Raw genomic sequence first — 18,555 nt, forward strand, 5'->3', positions numbered from 1 at the left:
TTCATGTGAAGGTAGAGTTAAAGTCTGAATACAGACCAAATGTTAGCGTCTTCCTGGACATTTAAATCAAGAAATTGCTTGACACCTCAACTAACAAGACAAGAAACACCTCCCACATCTCCCCTCTTTATCTCTGGGAAAAAAAGACATTTAGCTTCGGGTTGATCTTCATCTGAACTATTGACACTAGCTTAAACATGCTTATTATATTTGTACAGGTTCTTTAAGGTTCTCATTGAGGTCAACAGCTTTATTTTTTTATAAGGGAGAAATCATTAATTAGGAAAATTAGTAACTTTTCCTTGGAGCCACGTTGCCATCCAGTGGTCAGTGTTGGCACAGAGTAGTTAAGCCTAAAATAATTTGTTATTCAGACATTTAAATGAATGAACTCCATCATAAACCCATGCGCCCTGTTGTTGTGTGTGCCCCACTGTGTTAAACACAGGAAGACAGCATTTGTTAGTTCTTTACTCATGTGTGTGTAATCTTACAGTGACCAGTGATCCATAATAATTCAGTTCAGAGTTTGCTGTTTATTTTAAATCTTTATTTCATACCTTTATTATACCTATATTTCTATACTTTGCTTTACATTTTATCTATGAACATAGCTGTCCATATTATTAAGTAATGTGTCTATTATTTGTTTTTTTACTGTAACCCCTGTTGCTGGCATTGTTCTACATCTTACAAAGGTTTTTTTTTTTTCCGAACCCCCTTTTTATCGCACTCATGCCCCTGCCCCCATGAATTAAACTTGGGAGCTGCCAGAAGTCAGTCAGAAGTGGCAGAAAGAAAAGAGAGAGAAATGAAGATTTAAGAAAAATATAAATCTTTTTATGATTAGTGTCTCATTCTCTCGGCGCCCTACGCTGCTGCAAGTGATGAAGTACAGTGTACAGCCATTACAGCTGTTCTTATTGTCAGTGTTACACAATCATTTCGGGGCAGAAATATTCAAAGCAAAACCTGATGATACAGTTGTAATGACTGGAATTCCTGTTCATAAATGTAGGGACAGGCGACTTAGTGTGAGGAACTATTTCTATTGTTACAGTTTTTCACTTTTGGAACTTTTTCTTTCCTTTTTTAATTTTTGTTTGTCTTGAATATCCAATCTTGGAAATAAAGAAACATTCTGTTTCACTGTGTTATCCAATGTGATTACCATTTGTCAACTCCTCCTGTCCCCTTATACAGCATTGTTGTCCTCTCAACAGTTGACAGCTGTCAGCGCTGTGGTGCATCACTTACTTTATTACTTTGCTCCCTGCTACATATGGTCACAGTTAGAAGTTGTAAGTACATGGTTAGATTTACATGTTAGAAAAAAAACATGGATAGGTTTAGAAAACTATAAATTGTCACGGACATCAGTGTTCAGAGGTGCAGGAGGGGGGTACGTAAGCAAGAAAACCTAACACAGAATCATTAACAGACACACCTTTTGCACTTGACAGTGGCAGTAAACTAGTAACTTGGCAGAAGAACATAGTTTGCCTGAGGAGTTCCCAGTTAGTGCTTGAATCAAAGACTGTATGCGCATACTTTGAATATCTTTTGTGCTTTTGTGTTTAAGAGCACAATTTTGCCGGTGGCTGTATTTGCTAATGAGAGTTGATCTCTGGAAAGTTAATTTACATCATATCTGGTTCTCAGAAATGTTATGCAAAACCACTTACCTGGGATTTTGATTGGAAAATGGACTTCTTTGCACTATACAATTGATATTCTGTGCGGCTCAAGTACCAACTGGCTCAGCTATAGTATAATTAGCGTTAATTAAAGCAAAAACTTGAGAAATATTATATTTTCTTCTAGTTCTTGTCAGAACTCTCACAGCAGCATTTTTGGATTCGCTGAAGCCTTTTCTATGAATTTTTGGGACAGCTCAACAATTAAGAGTTACAATAGTCCAATTTTGAAGTAACAAATGCATGGATTAGTTTTTCTGCATCACACTGTGACAGGATGTTCCTGACTTTAACAATATCATAAAGGAGAAAGGTGTCATTAGAACTACATTCAAGCAAGCTTGATAAAAGCTACAAATTCAATGCTCCTCGGCGCAACTGTAAGTTGTCACTGTGGTGACACTTTATATTTATGACCCAATAGACAATATAAGTGACTAGGTCATAAGTCCTTATAAAATGCTTATAAGCACGCATTAAATGTTAAGCAGACTATAAATATATATTGATAGTAGCCTTTCTACCGTTTTACCAACTCCATCCCTTTATATAGAAATAAGGCACAGTTGAAATTGATTAAAAGAATGCTCTTAATCTAACAGTTTATTTGTTACAGATGCTATGATATTATATAATCTCATTAGTGATATACATGTATATGCTAATAATTATGTTTCATGTATTTTAATTTTTTTTATCTGTCAACTCATGCTTATTACAATAACTATAATATACTAAGAACCACTATCTGTAGACAACATTGAGAAAACTGACACAACCCTCCGATATGTCACATCAGAGAAATGGGACTATGCTTTCAAAATGAAACAGGTTTGTTTAAAGTAGGGCTGTCAAAATTGCTCAAAAATGAAGTTCGAATATTCCCTCTAAATTTCTCCACATATATTCGAATATCTGTATTAGCGCGTTATGTCAATGACGCGCATACGCACCTGGGATGAGTTGCGTCCGCTGCATAGGGGCTTTCAATCAGCCAGGCGATGACAGCATTACGTCGATAACAGGACAAACTAATACAACGACACATAACTACTTGTACAGGTAGTTTACTTAAGTTTAAACATATTTGACAACATATTACCTACACAAAAATAAGTACATGAACTAACGGCCAAAACCGTCTACATATGACCGTAATGCATTTCTGCGTGCAGGCCTCTTGTAGTGCTGCAGACAAAGAGCTTGTGCAAAATATGTGTCGAGACGTGGTTGTTTAGTTGGAGTTTCATATGTTATCCCATGCTCATTTATGGGTGCACATTTTAAAGATGTAAGCTCATGTTGCTGGTGGTCGAATGATAAACTAACTGGAGCTAGCTTGCATACGACTTTGTCTCGAGGCTCCCCAATGTTTCCATCAACCGACCACAATCCGAAGTATTTCCAGACGGGGCTTGTCATATTTCAATATTAATTTTCACCTGCGAATGTCTGTTTTTAAAGCCTATTCGAATATATATTAGAATATTCTTTGACAGCCCTAATTTAAAGCACATCATCTCTGCTGATTTCTAAATAATCAGGTTTTTAAGATAAAGATATCTTTACCTCCGCCCCTTAGTGTGAAACATTTCAAATATTTTCAGCAGCTGAAGACAAAAAAATATCTTGGCAGCACACCTTAACTGATTCTCAGTGGAGGTAGAAGTGCTGCATTTTCAATGAAGAAGAAGTGCAGATATACTGGTATGTATGTTCTACAGCTACCACATTTTAAAAGGATTTGTACTGCGCATTTGTAAATTGGTTCTTATCCGTGTGTGAGATGTGATTGGTTAAAGTTAATTACAAGGTTGAAGTGTACTAATTAAGGTTATTGATATTTTTAAAGGTGTATCTCATGGATTATAAACTGATCTACATTGTGCTCTCAGGTTAGTTGATTTTTCACTCCTTAATTTATTGGTTTATTTTTTTCTTTCAAAGCAACAACTTAAGCGGTCTATAATGAGCAGCAAATACACAAATTTTCTTTTGCACAGGTTGAAACTGAGGTTAACTCAAAATGACAAAGAAAATGTTTATCTGTTGTAAATGTTTTCTGTAGGATAAGAGGATTTTTCATAGATATATTAAAGGCACATATACATTTATTCAAACTCTCTAAATTCTGACCTGACAGAACTCAAAAATCTAGTTGTCTGTAACAACAATGGATTGAAAATGCAGATGTGCCCCTTTTCATATTGACATCAGCTGAAAATGATGAAATTATGATCTTTTCGTTAGAAAAGTCTTGATTGACTTGATTACCATTTCAGATGACAAGGACACAAGGGAAGGAATTGAGGAAATAAACTGAATAGGGAAAGATGAGTGCACTCAAACTTGTTTAAGGTCGGGTAGTGTTATATTCTTGGCTTCTGAGAAGTGTAACGCAGCCTTACTTTTGTGTGTCAAAGAAGTTCTTCCTGTTTGCCAACACACACTATACAATTTTTTCCCTTTTTTTTTCCCCAGGTGCACTGCTCAGTGTTGCCGTTGCCCAGACTCGTCAGTACTACTTTGTGCGCTCGCAGCTGAAGTGGAATGATGCTCAGAGTGTCTGCAGGCGTGATTACACTGACCTGGCCACCATAGAAAACGCTGCTGATGTCTATGCTGTTCTTAACACTGCATCTAACTTTAGAGGTCAGTTTTTAAAAGTGATTCTATGTCCGAATATATCATATTCTGAAACACTGCTTTTGAAAAAGTTGCCCTGTACACAGAAAATCAAGAAATATAATGCTGATTGTCACAGAAGCTCTTTTACATATTTCTAAACAGGAAAGGCTTGGATAGGTCTGCACGATGACTTGTTAAACAGCTGGAAATGGTCCTTAAATGACAGCAGCTTCTATGGTGAAGGAGACACAACATTCAGAAACTGGTATACGGCGGGTAGTCAGCCAAACAATCTTGGTGAAAAACAATACTGTGTCAGACTTTTAAGTGAGAATGTCAGACTTTTAAGTGGGAGTCCATACTTTGGCCAATGGGATGACTTTGACTGCAATGTGGCACATCGCTTTGTGTGCTACAATGGTAAGTTTTCATAGCACAAGAAATAACACATTCATTCATTATTTTCATCATATTCATGTTTTTCATGACATTTCGCGAAAAAGCTACATGTTTGTGGTGTAGAAATAATACAAACGATTTTTCAACTCGTTGATTTATATCTTTTAGTCCATCCTGTTGCTGTTGATTTCTGCCTGTTGATATCTTTACAGGTATAATAAAAGGCTCACCATCATTTGTCATCAATCAAACCTTATCACTGACTTGGACTGAAGCTCAGAGATTCTGCAGGAAGAATTATGTCGATCTCGCCAGGTACAATTAACATTAATGAAAACTCTGACATATCATGCTACCAACAAACACATTTTAATGCATTCTGTTAAAGAAATTGTGCTTGTCAGACAGTAAAATAATTAGATTAAAGGAATCCTTTATTTCCTTATTATGTCCTTCAACTTCCATATTTTCCTCTTTTTACATTTGAAACTGTCAAGTTTTGTATTGCTGTCTTAAATTTTATATGACACTTTAAGCCGTGGCACAGTACCATAATTGTTGGTGGATTTATATTTTTTTTTAGATAGTTTAAAGTACAAAGGCTACTTATAGTGAAAGAATGGAGTAATGGGCAATAAATATGTTTCTGTTTTATGTCATTGTTGCATGTTGTTGTTTACAAGAAAATATTTTAAATGATGATGAATTCTTTGAGCTGCTAAACATTTTCCCTTAAGCCATATTATTGCTCCCCTTTTTCTAACTGATGTTTGTCCTCCAGTATATTCCCCAAAGTATACAGTGGACTTTTTTGTGTCTGTTGTCTTTAGTTTTCCTTGATACTGATATGCTGCTCTTTTCCACTCAGTATACGAAATGAAAGAGAAAATGCCATCATCACAGAACTAGCAGGAGGAAGCTTTGTGTGGATTGGTCTGTATCGGCAAAAAGAGTGGTCTGATGGCAGCAACTCTCTGTTTCGACACTGGGCTGCCAGTGAGCCAAACAATGGTGAACATGAATGTGTTGCTGCATCATTCGCTGACTCGGGGAGATGGTCAGATGAGGACTGTACTCAGAGTTTACCGTTCATCTGCTACAGACCAAGTAATGTGTCTAATTTCTGCCCTCATACACAACAAAGATGTTCATTGTTGTATTGAAGTATTGACGTACTTACAAAAAGAATGAACTCTCATTGCGAAGCACCTGAAGTTCAAATTTCACATTTTTTGTGAGAAGATGTTAACAGCTTGCATTAGTGAGATGATGAACATAGAAAAGAAAAAGAAATCACATTTTTCAGGAAAATATTTCTACACTGAATAAGTCCATACAGTAGTTATTGAGGAGTTGGAAAAAAAAGTGGGATTTAAATGAATAATTAAGACATGATTACTCAATGTATATATTTCAAATGGTCTTACTGACCTGCCTCTTCATTAGAATTCTGGATAAACGCTGAACTACACAAAGTTAGTAATGACTCAGTCATCACTAACTACTTAAACATTAGTGGTAAAGATTTATCCATCCTCAGGAATGATATATAACAGAGAAGCTTCCATGAACAGTAATTCTTGATTGCATTATATTCAGAATACTTTGCCATTAGTTCTTCAGTACTCACTGAATATTAAATGTTTGCCTGTCTAATAGTTGCTCCTTTTGTGTCCCTTAAATTAAAGTATTATATCATACTGATACAAAGTTACAGTTGGCAACAGTAGTCATGATGATTAACAAAAATGTATTCATTAACAATTCAAAATCTAATGATTTATTATAATCCTCATCCGTTTTCATGTAATTCTTTGAAATCTACTGCTTTGCCCTTCTTTAGGAATTGTTAGGGAAGTATTTAGTAATCATTGATAAACTGTTCAGGCATTCCTGATTTGATACAAATGCATGTTTAATGAACTAAGATTAAACAATCATTGTATTCCAAATGAAACTGGTTTAAAAGTGAATCCATAATTACGTTAAGTATCAGTTAGTTCCTTCCTTCTTTATTCCTCATGTAGTCCTGACGAAGAAGACTATTATTCTAAAGTTACAATTATTCTCCCACACGTTTGATGGGAAGGTGATATTTTCACTTTGATGGTTATTTGCACTTTCTAAGCCAGATGTCAATGAGTCTGACATGACAAACTCATGGTTTCCAAAAGAGTTTTTATGCCTAAAAATATCATTTTTAGCTTCAACAAAAAATTACCCTCATTGTCTTAGTTCCACCGAATACAGACAGCTTCAGACCATCAGCGCAAGATGAGACCAGTATCACTCTGCAGTGGAATAAAGTCAACAACAATGTCAGCTTTGTTCTCCAGTTTGATGGTACAGAAAAAAACATCAATGCACCAGATGGAGATGGAGCAGTAACTCACACAGTCTCATCTCTCACTGCTGGAACTAAATACACATTCACTCTCTTCTCTGTGTTTGAGAACGTCAGAAGCAGTGGACGACAACTCACAGCTGTCTCTGGTGAGATATAATTGATAATAAGCGCATTTAGAAAATGAATATCTGTGCATAGCTGCATTCTGTGTGTACCGTAACATCAACATTGTTATTTGTTATGAAGTTTAGAAGCAGTTCTTTTATCAAAATGTTCGTCATAAAAAAAATTTTGAACAAATTTTTCCTCTGCTGCCTTTTTATCATAAACAGTAGTTGCATCATGAAGCAAAAAGCTCTCATTAGCATCAGTAAACACAAAAAAATATTAGCACAAGCATGTCATAGTTTTTCTGATCCTCGTACGAGCGCCGTTATCACTAAATTATTTGCTGTTTGTTGTTTCAACTGCATGATCACCTACAAGTAGTTTTATATTGACCTTTGCCTGAGCATAATGCTGATGTAGTGTGTACCAGAAATGATGCAACTTCAAATCTTTGAGTCCCATATTTCTAAAGATAATCACTGAGATACTTTTCTCTCCCAGCTCCAATAAATGCAGAAAGCTTCAGACCATCAGCACAAGATGAGACCAGTATCACTCTGCAGTGGAATAAAGTCAACAACAATGTCAGCTTTGTTCTCCAGTTTGATGGTACAGAAAAAAACATCAGTGCAGCAGATGGAGATGGAGCAGTAACTCACACAGTCTCATCTCTCACTGCTGGAACTAAATACACATTCACTCTCTTCTCTGTGTTTGAGAGCGTCAGAAGCAGTGGACGACAACTCACAGCTGTCACTGGTAACAAGTTTCATGTCATTAGTTTTGTATGAACAAACTATATCTGACTTGTGTTTCCTCTGTCCGATATAAATTCAACACTCTAATATATTATACATTTTAAAGACAGTTCTTTGGATAAAGTTTTCATTCATTAGATTTTTCTAAACGTTCCTGTTGCTCATCAGGTAATTCTAGTTAAGTGCAACCAATTTATCATCAACAGCAGCTGTAAACAGCAGCATAACCTCTTTTCAGTTACAGTGAGCTCAAATAAATATTAGTCAAACCATATTGAGGTTTTTTATTGTTCGAAGGGGTTCCAATAAATTGACAATTCTCTACGTTTTTTTGGAGGGAGATGTGGTTTTTATTTTATGATCACCATTAATATGTATGTAGCTTTTTATAATGAGCTCTCTCCCGAACAAGATGCTAAATATAATGTGCAGTAGAAATGATGCAGCTTAACACTTGTGAGTTCTATTTATAACATTGCTCTTTACTCTGTTTTCCTTTATTAGCGCCCCAGAATGCAGACAGTTTCAGACCATCAGCACAAGATGAGACCAGTATCACTCTGCAGTGGAATAAAGTCAACAACAATGTCAGCTTTGTTCTCCAGTTTGATGGTACAGAGACAAACATTGGTGCACCAGATGGAGATGGAGCAGTAACTCACACAGTCTCATCTCTCACTGCTGGAACTAAATACACATTCACTCTCTTCTCTGTGTTTGAGAACGTCAGAAGCAGTGGACGACAACTCACAGCTGTCTCTGGTGAGATATAATTGATAATAAGCGCATTTAGAAAATGAATATCTGTGCATAGCTGCATTCTGTGTGTACCGTAACATCAACATATTTATTTGTTATGAAGTTTAGAAGCAGTTCTTTTATCAAAATGTTCGTCATAAAAAAAATTTTGAACAAATTTTTGCTCTGCTGCCTTTTTATCATAAACAGCAGTTGCATCATGAAGCAAATAGCTCTCATTAGCATCAGTAAACACAAATAAATATTAGCACAAGCATGTCATAGTTTTTCTGATCCTCCTACGAGCGCCGTTATCACTAAATTATTTGCTGTTTGTTGTTTCAACTGCATGATCACCTACAAGTAGTTTTATATTGACCTTTGCCTGAGCATAATGCTGATGTAGTGTGTACCAGAAATGGTGCAACTTCAAATCTTTGAGTCCCATATTTGTAAAGATAATCACTGTGATACTTTTCTCTCCCAGCTCCAATAAATGCAGAAAGCTTCAGACCATCAGCACAAGATGAGACTAGTATCACTCTGCAGTGGAATAAAGTCAACAACAATGTCAGCTTTGTTCTCCAGTTTAATGGTGCAGAGACAAACATCAATGCACCAGATGGAGATGGAGCAGTAACTCACACAGTCTCATCTCTCACTGCTGGAACTAAATACACATTCACTCTCTTCTCTGTGTTTGAGAACGTCAGAAGCAGTGGACGACAACTCACAGCTGTCACTGGTAACAAGTTTCATGTCATTAGTTTTGTATGAACAAACTATATCTGACTTGTGTTTCCTCTCTCCGATATAAATTCAACACTCTAATATATTATACATTTTAAAGACAGTTCTTTGGATAAAGTTTTCATTCATTAGATTTTTCTAAACGTTCCTGTTGCTCATCAGGTAATTCTAGTTAAGTGCAACCATTTTATCATCAACAGCAGCTGTAAACAGCAGCATAACCTCTTTTCAGTTACAGTGAGCTCAAATAAATATTAGTCAAACCATATTGAGGTTTTTTGTTGATCCAAGTGATTCCAATAAATTGACAATTCTCTACGTTTTTTTGGAGGGAGATGTGGTTTTCATTTTATGATCACCATTAATATGTATGTAGCTTTTTATAATGAGCTCTCTCCCGAACAAGATGCTAAATATAATGTGCAGTAGAAATGATGCAGCTTAACACTTGTGAGTTCTATTTATAACATTGCTCTTTACTCTGTTTTCCTTTATTAGCGCCCCAGAATGCAGACAGTTTCAGACCATCAGCACAAGATGAGACCAGTATCACTCTGCAGTGGAATAAAGTCAACAACAATGTCAGCTTTGTTCTCCAGTTTGATGGTACAGAAAAAAACATCAATGCACCAGATGGAGATGGAGCAGTAACTCACACAGTCTCATCTCTCACTGCTGGAAATAAATACACATTCACTCTCTTCTCTGTGTTTGAGAACGTCAGAAGCAGTGGACGACAACTCACAGCTGTCACTGGTGAGATATAATTGATAATAAGCGCATTTAGAAAATGAATGTCTGTGCATAGCTGCATTCTGTGTGTACCGTAACATCAACATTGTTATTTGTTATGAAGTTTAGAAGCAGTTCTTTTATCAAAATGTTCGTCATAAAAAAAATTTTGAACAAATTTTTCCTCTGCTGCCTTTTTATCATAAACAGCAGTTGCATCATGAAGCAAAAAGCTCTCATTAGCACCAGTAAACACAAATAAATATTAGCACAAGCATGTCATAGTTTTTCTGATCCTCGTACGAGCGCCGTTATCACTAAATTATTTGCTGTTTGTTGTTTCAACTGCATGATCACCTACAAGTAGTTTCATATTGACCTTTACTTGAGCATAATGCTGATGTGGTGTGTACCAGAAATGGTGCAACTTCAAATCTTTGAGTCCCATATTTCTAAAGATAATCACTGAGATACTTTTCTCTCCCAGCTCCAATAAATGCAGAAAGTTTCAGACCATCAGCACAAGATGAGACCAGTATCACTCTGCAGTGGAATAAAGTCAACAACAATGTCAGCTTTGTTCTCCAGTTTGATGGTACAGAAAAAAACATCAATGCACCAGATGGAGATGGAGCAGTAACTCACACAGTCTCATCTCTCACTGCTGGAACTAAATACACATTCACTCTCTTCTCTGTGTTTGAGAACGTCAGAAGCAGTGGACGACAACTCACAGCTGTCTCTGGTGAGATATAATTGATAATAAGCGCATTTAGAAAATGAATATCTGTGCATAGCTGCATTCTGTGTGTACCGTAACATCAACATTGTTATTTGTTATGAAGTTTAGAAGCAGTTCTTTTATCAAAATGTTCGTCATAAAAAAAGTTTTGAACAAATTTTTGCTCTGCTGCCTTTTTATCATAAACAGCAGTTGCATCATGAAGCAAATAGCTCTCATTAGCACCAGTAAACACAAATAAATATTAGCACAAGCATGTCATAGTTTTTCTGATCCTCCTACGAGCGCCGTTATCACTAAATTATTTGCTGTTTGTTGTTTCAACTGCATGATCACCTACAAGTAGTTTTATATTGACCTTTGCCTGAGCATAATGCTGATGTAGTGTGTACCAGAAATGGTGCAGCTTCAAATCTTTGAGTCCCATATTTGTAAAGATAATCACTGTGATACTTTTCTCTCCCAGCTCCAATAAATGCAGAAAGCTTCAGACCATCAGCACAAGATGAGACTAGTATCACTCTGCAGTGGAATAAAGTCAACAACAATGTCAGCTTTGTTCTCCAGTTTAATGGTGCAGAGACAAACATCAATGCACCAGATGGAGATGGAGCAGTAACTCACACAGTCTCATCTCTCACTGCTGGAACTAAATACACATTCACTCTCTTCTCTGTGTTTGAGAACGTCAGAAGCAGTGGACGACAACTCACAGCTGTCACTGGTAACAAGTTTCATGTCATTAGTTTTGTATGAACAAACTATATCTGACTTGTGTTTCCTCTCTCCGATATAAATTCAACACTCTAATATATTATACATTTTAAAGACAGTTCTTTGGATAAAGTTTTCATTCATTAGATTTTTCTAAACGTTCCTGTTGCTCATCAGGTAATTCTAGTTAAGTGCAACCATTTTATCATCAACAGCAGCTGTAAACAGCAGCATAACCTCTTTTCAGTTACAGTGAGCTCAAATAAATATTAGTCAAACCATATTGAGGTTTTTTGTTGATCCAAGTGATTCCAATAAATTGACAATTCTCTACGTTTTTTTGGAGGGAGATGTGGTTTTCATTTTATGATCACCATTAATATGTATGTAGCTTTTTATAATGAGCTCTCTCCCGAACAAGATGCTAAATATAATGTGCAGTAGAAATGATGCAGCTTAACACTTGTGAGTTCTATTTATAACATTGCTCTTTACTCTGTTTTCCTTTATTAGCGCCCCAGAATGCAGACAGTTTCAGACCATCAGCACAAGATGAGACCAGTATCACTCTGCAGTGGAATAAAGTCAACAACAATGTCAGCTTTGTTCTCCAGTTTGATGGTACAGAAAAAAACATCAATGCACCAGATGGAGATGGAGCAGTAACTCACACAGTCTCATCTCTCACTGCTGGAACTAAATACACATTCACTCTCTTCTCTGTGTTTGAGAACGTCAGAAGCAGTGGACGACAACTCACAGCTGTCACTGGTGAGATATAATTGATAATAAGCGCATTTAGAAAATGAATATCTGTGCATAGCTGCATTCTGTGTGTACCGTAACATCAACATTGTTATTTGTTAGGAAGTTTAGAAGCAGTTCTTTTATCAAAATGTTCATCATAAAAGAAATTTTGAACAAATTTTTCCTCTGCTGCCTTTTTATCATAAACAGCAGTTGCATCATGAAGCAAATAGCTCTCATTAGCACCAGTAAACACAAATAAATATTAGCACAAGCATGTCATAGTTTTTCTGATCCTCGTACGAGCGCCGTTATCACTAAATTATTTGCTGTTTGTTGTTTCAACTGCATGATCACCTACAAGTAGTTTTATATTGACCTTTGCCTGAGCATAATGCTGATGTGGTGTGTACCAGAAATGGTGCAGCTTCAAATCTTTGAGTCCCATATTTCTAAAGATAATCACTGATATACTTTTCTCTCCCAGCTCCAATAAATGCAGAAAGCTTCAGACCATCAGCACAAGATGAGACCAGTATCACTCTGCAGTGGAATAAAGTCAACAACAATGTCAGCTTTGTTCTCCAGTTTAATGGGACAGAGACAAACATCAGTGCACCAGATGGAGATGGAGCAGTAACTCACACAGTCTCATCTCTCACTGCTGGAACTAAATACACATTCACTCTCTTCTCTGTGTTTGAGAACGTCAGAAGCAGTGGACGACAACTCACAGCTGTCACTGGTAACAAGTTTCATGTCATTAGTTTTGTATGAACAAACTATATCTGACTTGTGTTTCCTCTGTCCGATATAAATTCAACACTCTAATATATTATACATTTTAAAGACAGTTCTTTGGATAAAGTTTTCATTCATTAGATTTTTCTAAATGTTCCTGTTGCTCATCAGGTAATTCTAGTTAAGTGCAACCATTTTATCATCAACAGCAGCTGTAAACAGCAGCATAACCTCTTTTCAGTTACAGTGAGCTCAAATAAATATTAGTCAAACCATATTGAGGTTTTTTATTGATCCAAGTGATTCCAATAAATTGACAATTCTCTACGTTTTTTTGGAGGGAGATGTGGTTTTCATTTTATGATCACCATTAATATGTATGTAGCTTTTTATAATGAGCTCTCTCCCGAACAAGATGCTAAATATAATGTGCAGTAGAAATGATGCAGCTTAACACTTGTGAGTTATATTTATAACATTGCTCTTTACTCTGTTTTCCTTTATTAGCTCCGCTGAATGCAGACAGTTTCAGACCATCAGCACAAGATGAGACCAGTATCACTCTGCAGTGGAATAAAGTCAACAACAATGTCAGCTTTGTTCTCCAGTTTGATGGTACAGAAAAAAACATCAATGCACCAGATGGAGATGGAGCAGTAACTCACACAGTCTCATCTCTCACTGCTGGAACTAAATACACATTCACTCTCTTCTCTGTGTTTGAGAACGTCAGAAGCAGTGGACGACAACTCACAGCTGTCACTGGTGAGATATAATTGATAATAAGCGCATTTAGAAAATGAATATCTGTGCATAGCTGCATTCTGTGTTTACCGTAACATCAACATTGTTATTTGTTAGGAAGTTTAGAAGCAGTTCTTTTATCAAAATGTTCGTCATAAAAAAAATTTTGAACAAATTTTTCCTCTGCTGCCTTTTTATCATAAACAGCAGTTGCATCATGAAGCAAAAAGCTCTCATTAGCACCAGTAAACACAAATAAATATTAGCACAAGCATGTCATAGTTTTTCTGATCCTCGTACGAGCGCCGTTATCACTAAATTATTTGCTGTTTGTTGTTTCAACTGCATGATCACCTACAAGTAGTTTTATATTGACCTTTACTTGAGCATAATGCTGATGTGGTGTGTACCAGAAATGGTGCAGCTTCAAATCTTTGAGTCCCATATTTCTAAAGATAATCACTGATATACTTTTCTCTCCCAGCTCCAATAAATGCAGAAAGCTTCAGACCATCAGCACAAGATGAGACCAGTATCACTCTGCAGTGGAATAAAGTCAACAACAATGTCAGCTTTGTTCTCCAGTTTAATGGGACAGAGACAAACATCAGTGCACCAGATGGAGATGGAGCAGTAACTCACACAGTCTCATCTCTCACTGCTGGAACTAAATACACATTCACTCTCTTCTCTGTGTTTGAGAACGTCAGAAGCAGTGGACGACAACTCACAGCTGTCACTGGTAACAAGTTTCATGTCATTAGTTTTGTATGAACAAACTATATCTGACTTGTGTTTCCTCTGTCCGATATAAATTCAACACTCTAATATATTATACATTTTAAAGACAGTTCTTTGGATAAAGTTTTCATTCATTAGATTTTTCTAAACGTTCCTGTTGCTCATCAGGTAATTCTAGTTAAGTGCAACCATTTTATCATCAACAGCAGCTGTAAACAGCAGCATAACCTCTTTTCAGTTACAGTGAGCTCAAATAAATATTAGTCAAACCATATTGAGGTTTTTTGTTGATCCAAGTGATTCCAATAAATTGACAATTCTCTACGTTTTTTTGGAGGGAGATGTGGTTTTCATTTTATGATCACCATTAATATGTATGTAGCTTTTTATAATGAGCTCTCTCCCGAACAAGATGCTAAATATAATGTGCAGTAGAAATGATGCAGCTTAACACTTGTGAGTTATATTTATAACATTGCTCTTTACTCTGTTTTCCTTTATTAGCGCCCCAGAATGCAGACAGTTTCAGACCATCAGCACAAGATGAGACCAGTATCACTCTGCAGTGGAATAAAGTCAACAACAATGTCAGCTTTGTTCTCCAGTTTGATGGTACAGAAAAAAACATCAATGCACCAGATGGAGATGGAGCAGTAACTCACACAGTCTCATCTCTCACTGCTGGAACTAAATACACATTCACTCTCTTCTCTGTGTTTGAGAACGTCAGAAGCAGTGGACGACAACTCACAGCTGTCTCTGGTGAGATATAATTGATAATAAGCGCATTTAGAAAATGAATATCTGTGCATAGCTGCATTCTGTGTGTACCGTAACATCAACATTGTTATTTGTTATGAAGTTTAGAAGCAGTTCTTTTATCAAAATGTTCGTCATAAAAAAAATTTTGAACAAATTTTTCCTCTGCTGCCTTTTTATCATAAACAGCAGTTGCATCATGAAGCAAATAGCTCTCATTAGCATCAGTAAACACAAATAAATATTAGCACAAGCATGTCATAGTTTTTCTGATCCTCCTACGAGCGCCGTTATCACTAAATTATTTGCTGTTTGTTGTTTCAACTGCATGATCACCTACAAGTAGTTTTATATTGACCTTTGCCTGAGCATAATGCTGATGTAGTGTGTACCAGAAATGGTGCAACTTCAAATCTTTGAGTCCCATATTTGTAAAGATAATCACTGTGATACTTTTCTCTCCCAGCTCCAATAAATGCAGAAAGCTTCAGACCATCAGCACAAGATGAGACTAGTATCACTCTGCAGTGGAATAAAGTCAACAACAATGTCAGCTTTGTTCTCCAGTTTAATGGTGCAGAGACAAACATCAATGCACCAGATGGAGATGGAGCAGTAACTCACACAGTCTCATCTCTCACTGCTGGAACTAAATACACATTCACTCTCTTCTCTGTGTTTGAGAACGTCAGAAGCAGTGGACGACAACTCACAGCTGTCACTGGTAACAAGTTTCATGTCATTAGTTTTGTATGAACAAACTATATCTGACTTGTATTTCCTCTCTCCGATATAAATTCAACACTCTAATATATTATACATTTTAAAGACAGTTCTTTGGATAAAGTTTTCATTCATTAGATTTTTCTAAATATTCCTGTTGCTCATCAGGTAATTCTAGTTAAGTGCAACCATTTTATCATCAACAGCAGCTGTAAACAGCAGCATAACCTCTTTTCAGTTACAGTGAGCTCAAATAAATATTAGTCAAACCATATTGAGGTTTTTTGTTGATCCAAGTGATTCCAATAAATTGACAATTCTCTACGTTTTTTTGGAGGGAGATGTGGTTTTCATTTTATGATCACCATTAATATGTATGTAGCTTTTTATAATGAGCTCTCTCCCGAACAAGATGCTAAATATAATGTGCAGTAGAAATGATGCAGCTTAACACTTGTGAGTTCTATTTATAACATTGCTCTTTACTCTGTTTTCCTTTATTAGCTCCGCTGAATGCAGACAGTTTCAGACCATCAGCACAAGATGAGACCAGTATCACTCTGCAGTGGAATAAAGTCAACAACAATGTCAGCTTTGTTCTCCAGTTTAATGGTACAGAAAAAAACATCAATGCACCAGATGGAGATGGAGCAGTAACTCACACAGTCTCATCTCTCACTGCTGGAACTAAATACACATTCACTCTCTTCTCTGTGTTTGAGAATGTCAGAAGCAGTGGACGACAACTCACAGCTGTCACTGGTGAGATATAATTGATAATAAGCGCATTTAGAAAATGAATATCTGTGCATAGCTGCATTCTGTGTGTACCGTAACATCAACATTGTTATTTGTTAGGAAGTTTAGAAGCAGTTCTTTTATCAAAATGTTCATCATAAAAGAAATTTTGAACAAATTTTTGCTCTGCTGCCTTTTTATCATAAACAGTAGTTGCATCATGAAGCTAAAAGCTCTCATTAGCACCAGTAAACACAAATAAATATTAGCACAAGCATGTCATAGTTTTTCTGATCCTCGTACGAGCGCCGTTATCACTAAATTATTTGCTGTTTGTTGTTTCAACTGCATGATCACCTACAAGTAGTTTAATATTGACCTTTACCTGAGCATAATGCTGATGTGGTGTGTACCAGAAATGATGCACCTTCAAATCTTTGAGTCCCATATTTCTAAAGATAATCACTGTGATACTTTTCTCTCCCAGCTCCAATAAATGCAGAAAGCTTCAGACCATCAGCACAAGATGAGACCAGTATCACTCTGCAGTGGAATAAAGTCAACAACAATGTCAGCTTTGTTCTCCAGTTTGATGGTACAGAAAAAAACATCAATGCACCAGATGGAGATGGAGCAGTAACTCACACAGTCTCATCTCTCACTGCTGGAACTAAATACACATTCACTCTCTTCTCTGTGTTTGAGAACGTCAGAAGCAGTGGACTACAACTCACAGCTGTCTCTGGTGAGATATAATTGATAATAAGCGCATTTAGAAAATGAATATCTGTGCATAGCTGCATTCTGTGTGTACCGTAACATCAACATTGTTATTTGTTATGAAGTTTAGAAGCAGTTCTTTTATCAAAATGTTCGTGATAAAAAAAATTTTGAACAAATTTTTCCTCTGCTGCCTTTTTATCATAAACAGCAGTTGCATCATGAAGCAAAAAGCTCTCATTAGCACCAGTAAACACAAATAAATATTAGCACAAGCATGTCATAGTTTTTTTGATCCTCGTACGAGCGCCGTTATCACTAAATTATTTGCTGTTTGTTGTTTCAACTGCATGATCACCTACAAGTAGTTTTATATTGACCTTTGCCTGAGCATAATGCTGATGTAGTGTGTACCAGAAATGGTGCAACTTCAAATCTTTGAGTCCCATATTTGTAAAGATAATCACTGTGATACTTTTCTCTCCCAGCTCCAATAAATGCAGAAAGCTTCAGACCATCAGCACAAGATGAGACCAGTATCACTCTGCAGTGGAATAAAGTCAACAACAATGTCAGCTTTGTTCTCCAGTTTAATGGGACAGAGACAAACATCAGTGCACCAGATGGAGATGGAGCAGTAACTCACACAGTCTCATCTCTCACTGCTGGAACTAAATACACATTCACTCTCTTCTCTGTGTTTGAGAGCGTCAGAAGCAGTGGACGACAACTCACAGCTGTCACTGGTAACAAGTTTCATGTCATTAGTTTTGTATGAACAAACTATATCTGACTTGTGTTTCCTCTGTCCGATATAAATTCAACACTCTAATATATTATACATTTTAAAGACAGTTATTTGGATAAAGTTTTCATTCATTAGATTTTTCTAAATGTTCCTGTTGCTCATCAGGTAATTCTAGTTAAGTGCAACCATTTTATCATCAACAGCAGCTGTAAACAGCAGCATAACCTCTTTTCAGTTACAGTGAGCTCAAATAAATATTAGTCAAACCATATTGAGGTTTT

The 18,555-nt window shown here is 36.4% G+C and overlaps 1 protein-coding gene and 1 long non-coding RNA gene across 3 annotated transcripts in view; both read left to right on the plus strand.

Moving 5' to 3' along the window:
* Positions 1-18,555, plus strand: part of LOC140281669 (C-type mannose receptor 2-like) — a 54,623-nt gene that overhangs the window by 33,374 nt on the left and 2,694 nt on the right. Inside the window, exons 4-5 of the mRNA XM_072376168.1 lie at positions 4,937-5,039; positions 5,593-5,831. Of these exons, the coding sequence (XP_072232269.1) occupies positions 4,937-5,039; positions 5,593-5,831 (342 nt within the window). The remainder of the gene's footprint in view (positions 1-4,936; positions 5,040-5,592; positions 5,832-18,555) is intronic.
* LOC140281492 (uncharacterized) lies at positions 3,327-4,652 on the plus strand. 2 transcript variants are annotated; one of them, XR_011909763.1, is made up of 4 exons: positions 3,327-3,404; positions 3,550-3,592; positions 4,179-4,349; positions 4,488-4,652. It is a non-coding gene; the product is annotated as an uncharacterized lncRNA (long non-coding RNA). The 2 variants fall into 2 exon arrangements; XR_011909762.1 differs by lacking the exon at positions 3,550-3,592.

Source organism: Leuresthes tenuis, unplaced genomic scaffold (genome assembly GCF_036924035.1).
Source record: "Leuresthes tenuis unplaced genomic scaffold, fLeuTen1.0.hap1 SCAF_22, whole genome shotgun sequence".
NCBI lineage: Eukaryota > Metazoa > Chordata > Actinopteri > Atheriniformes > Atherinopsidae > Leuresthes > Leuresthes tenuis.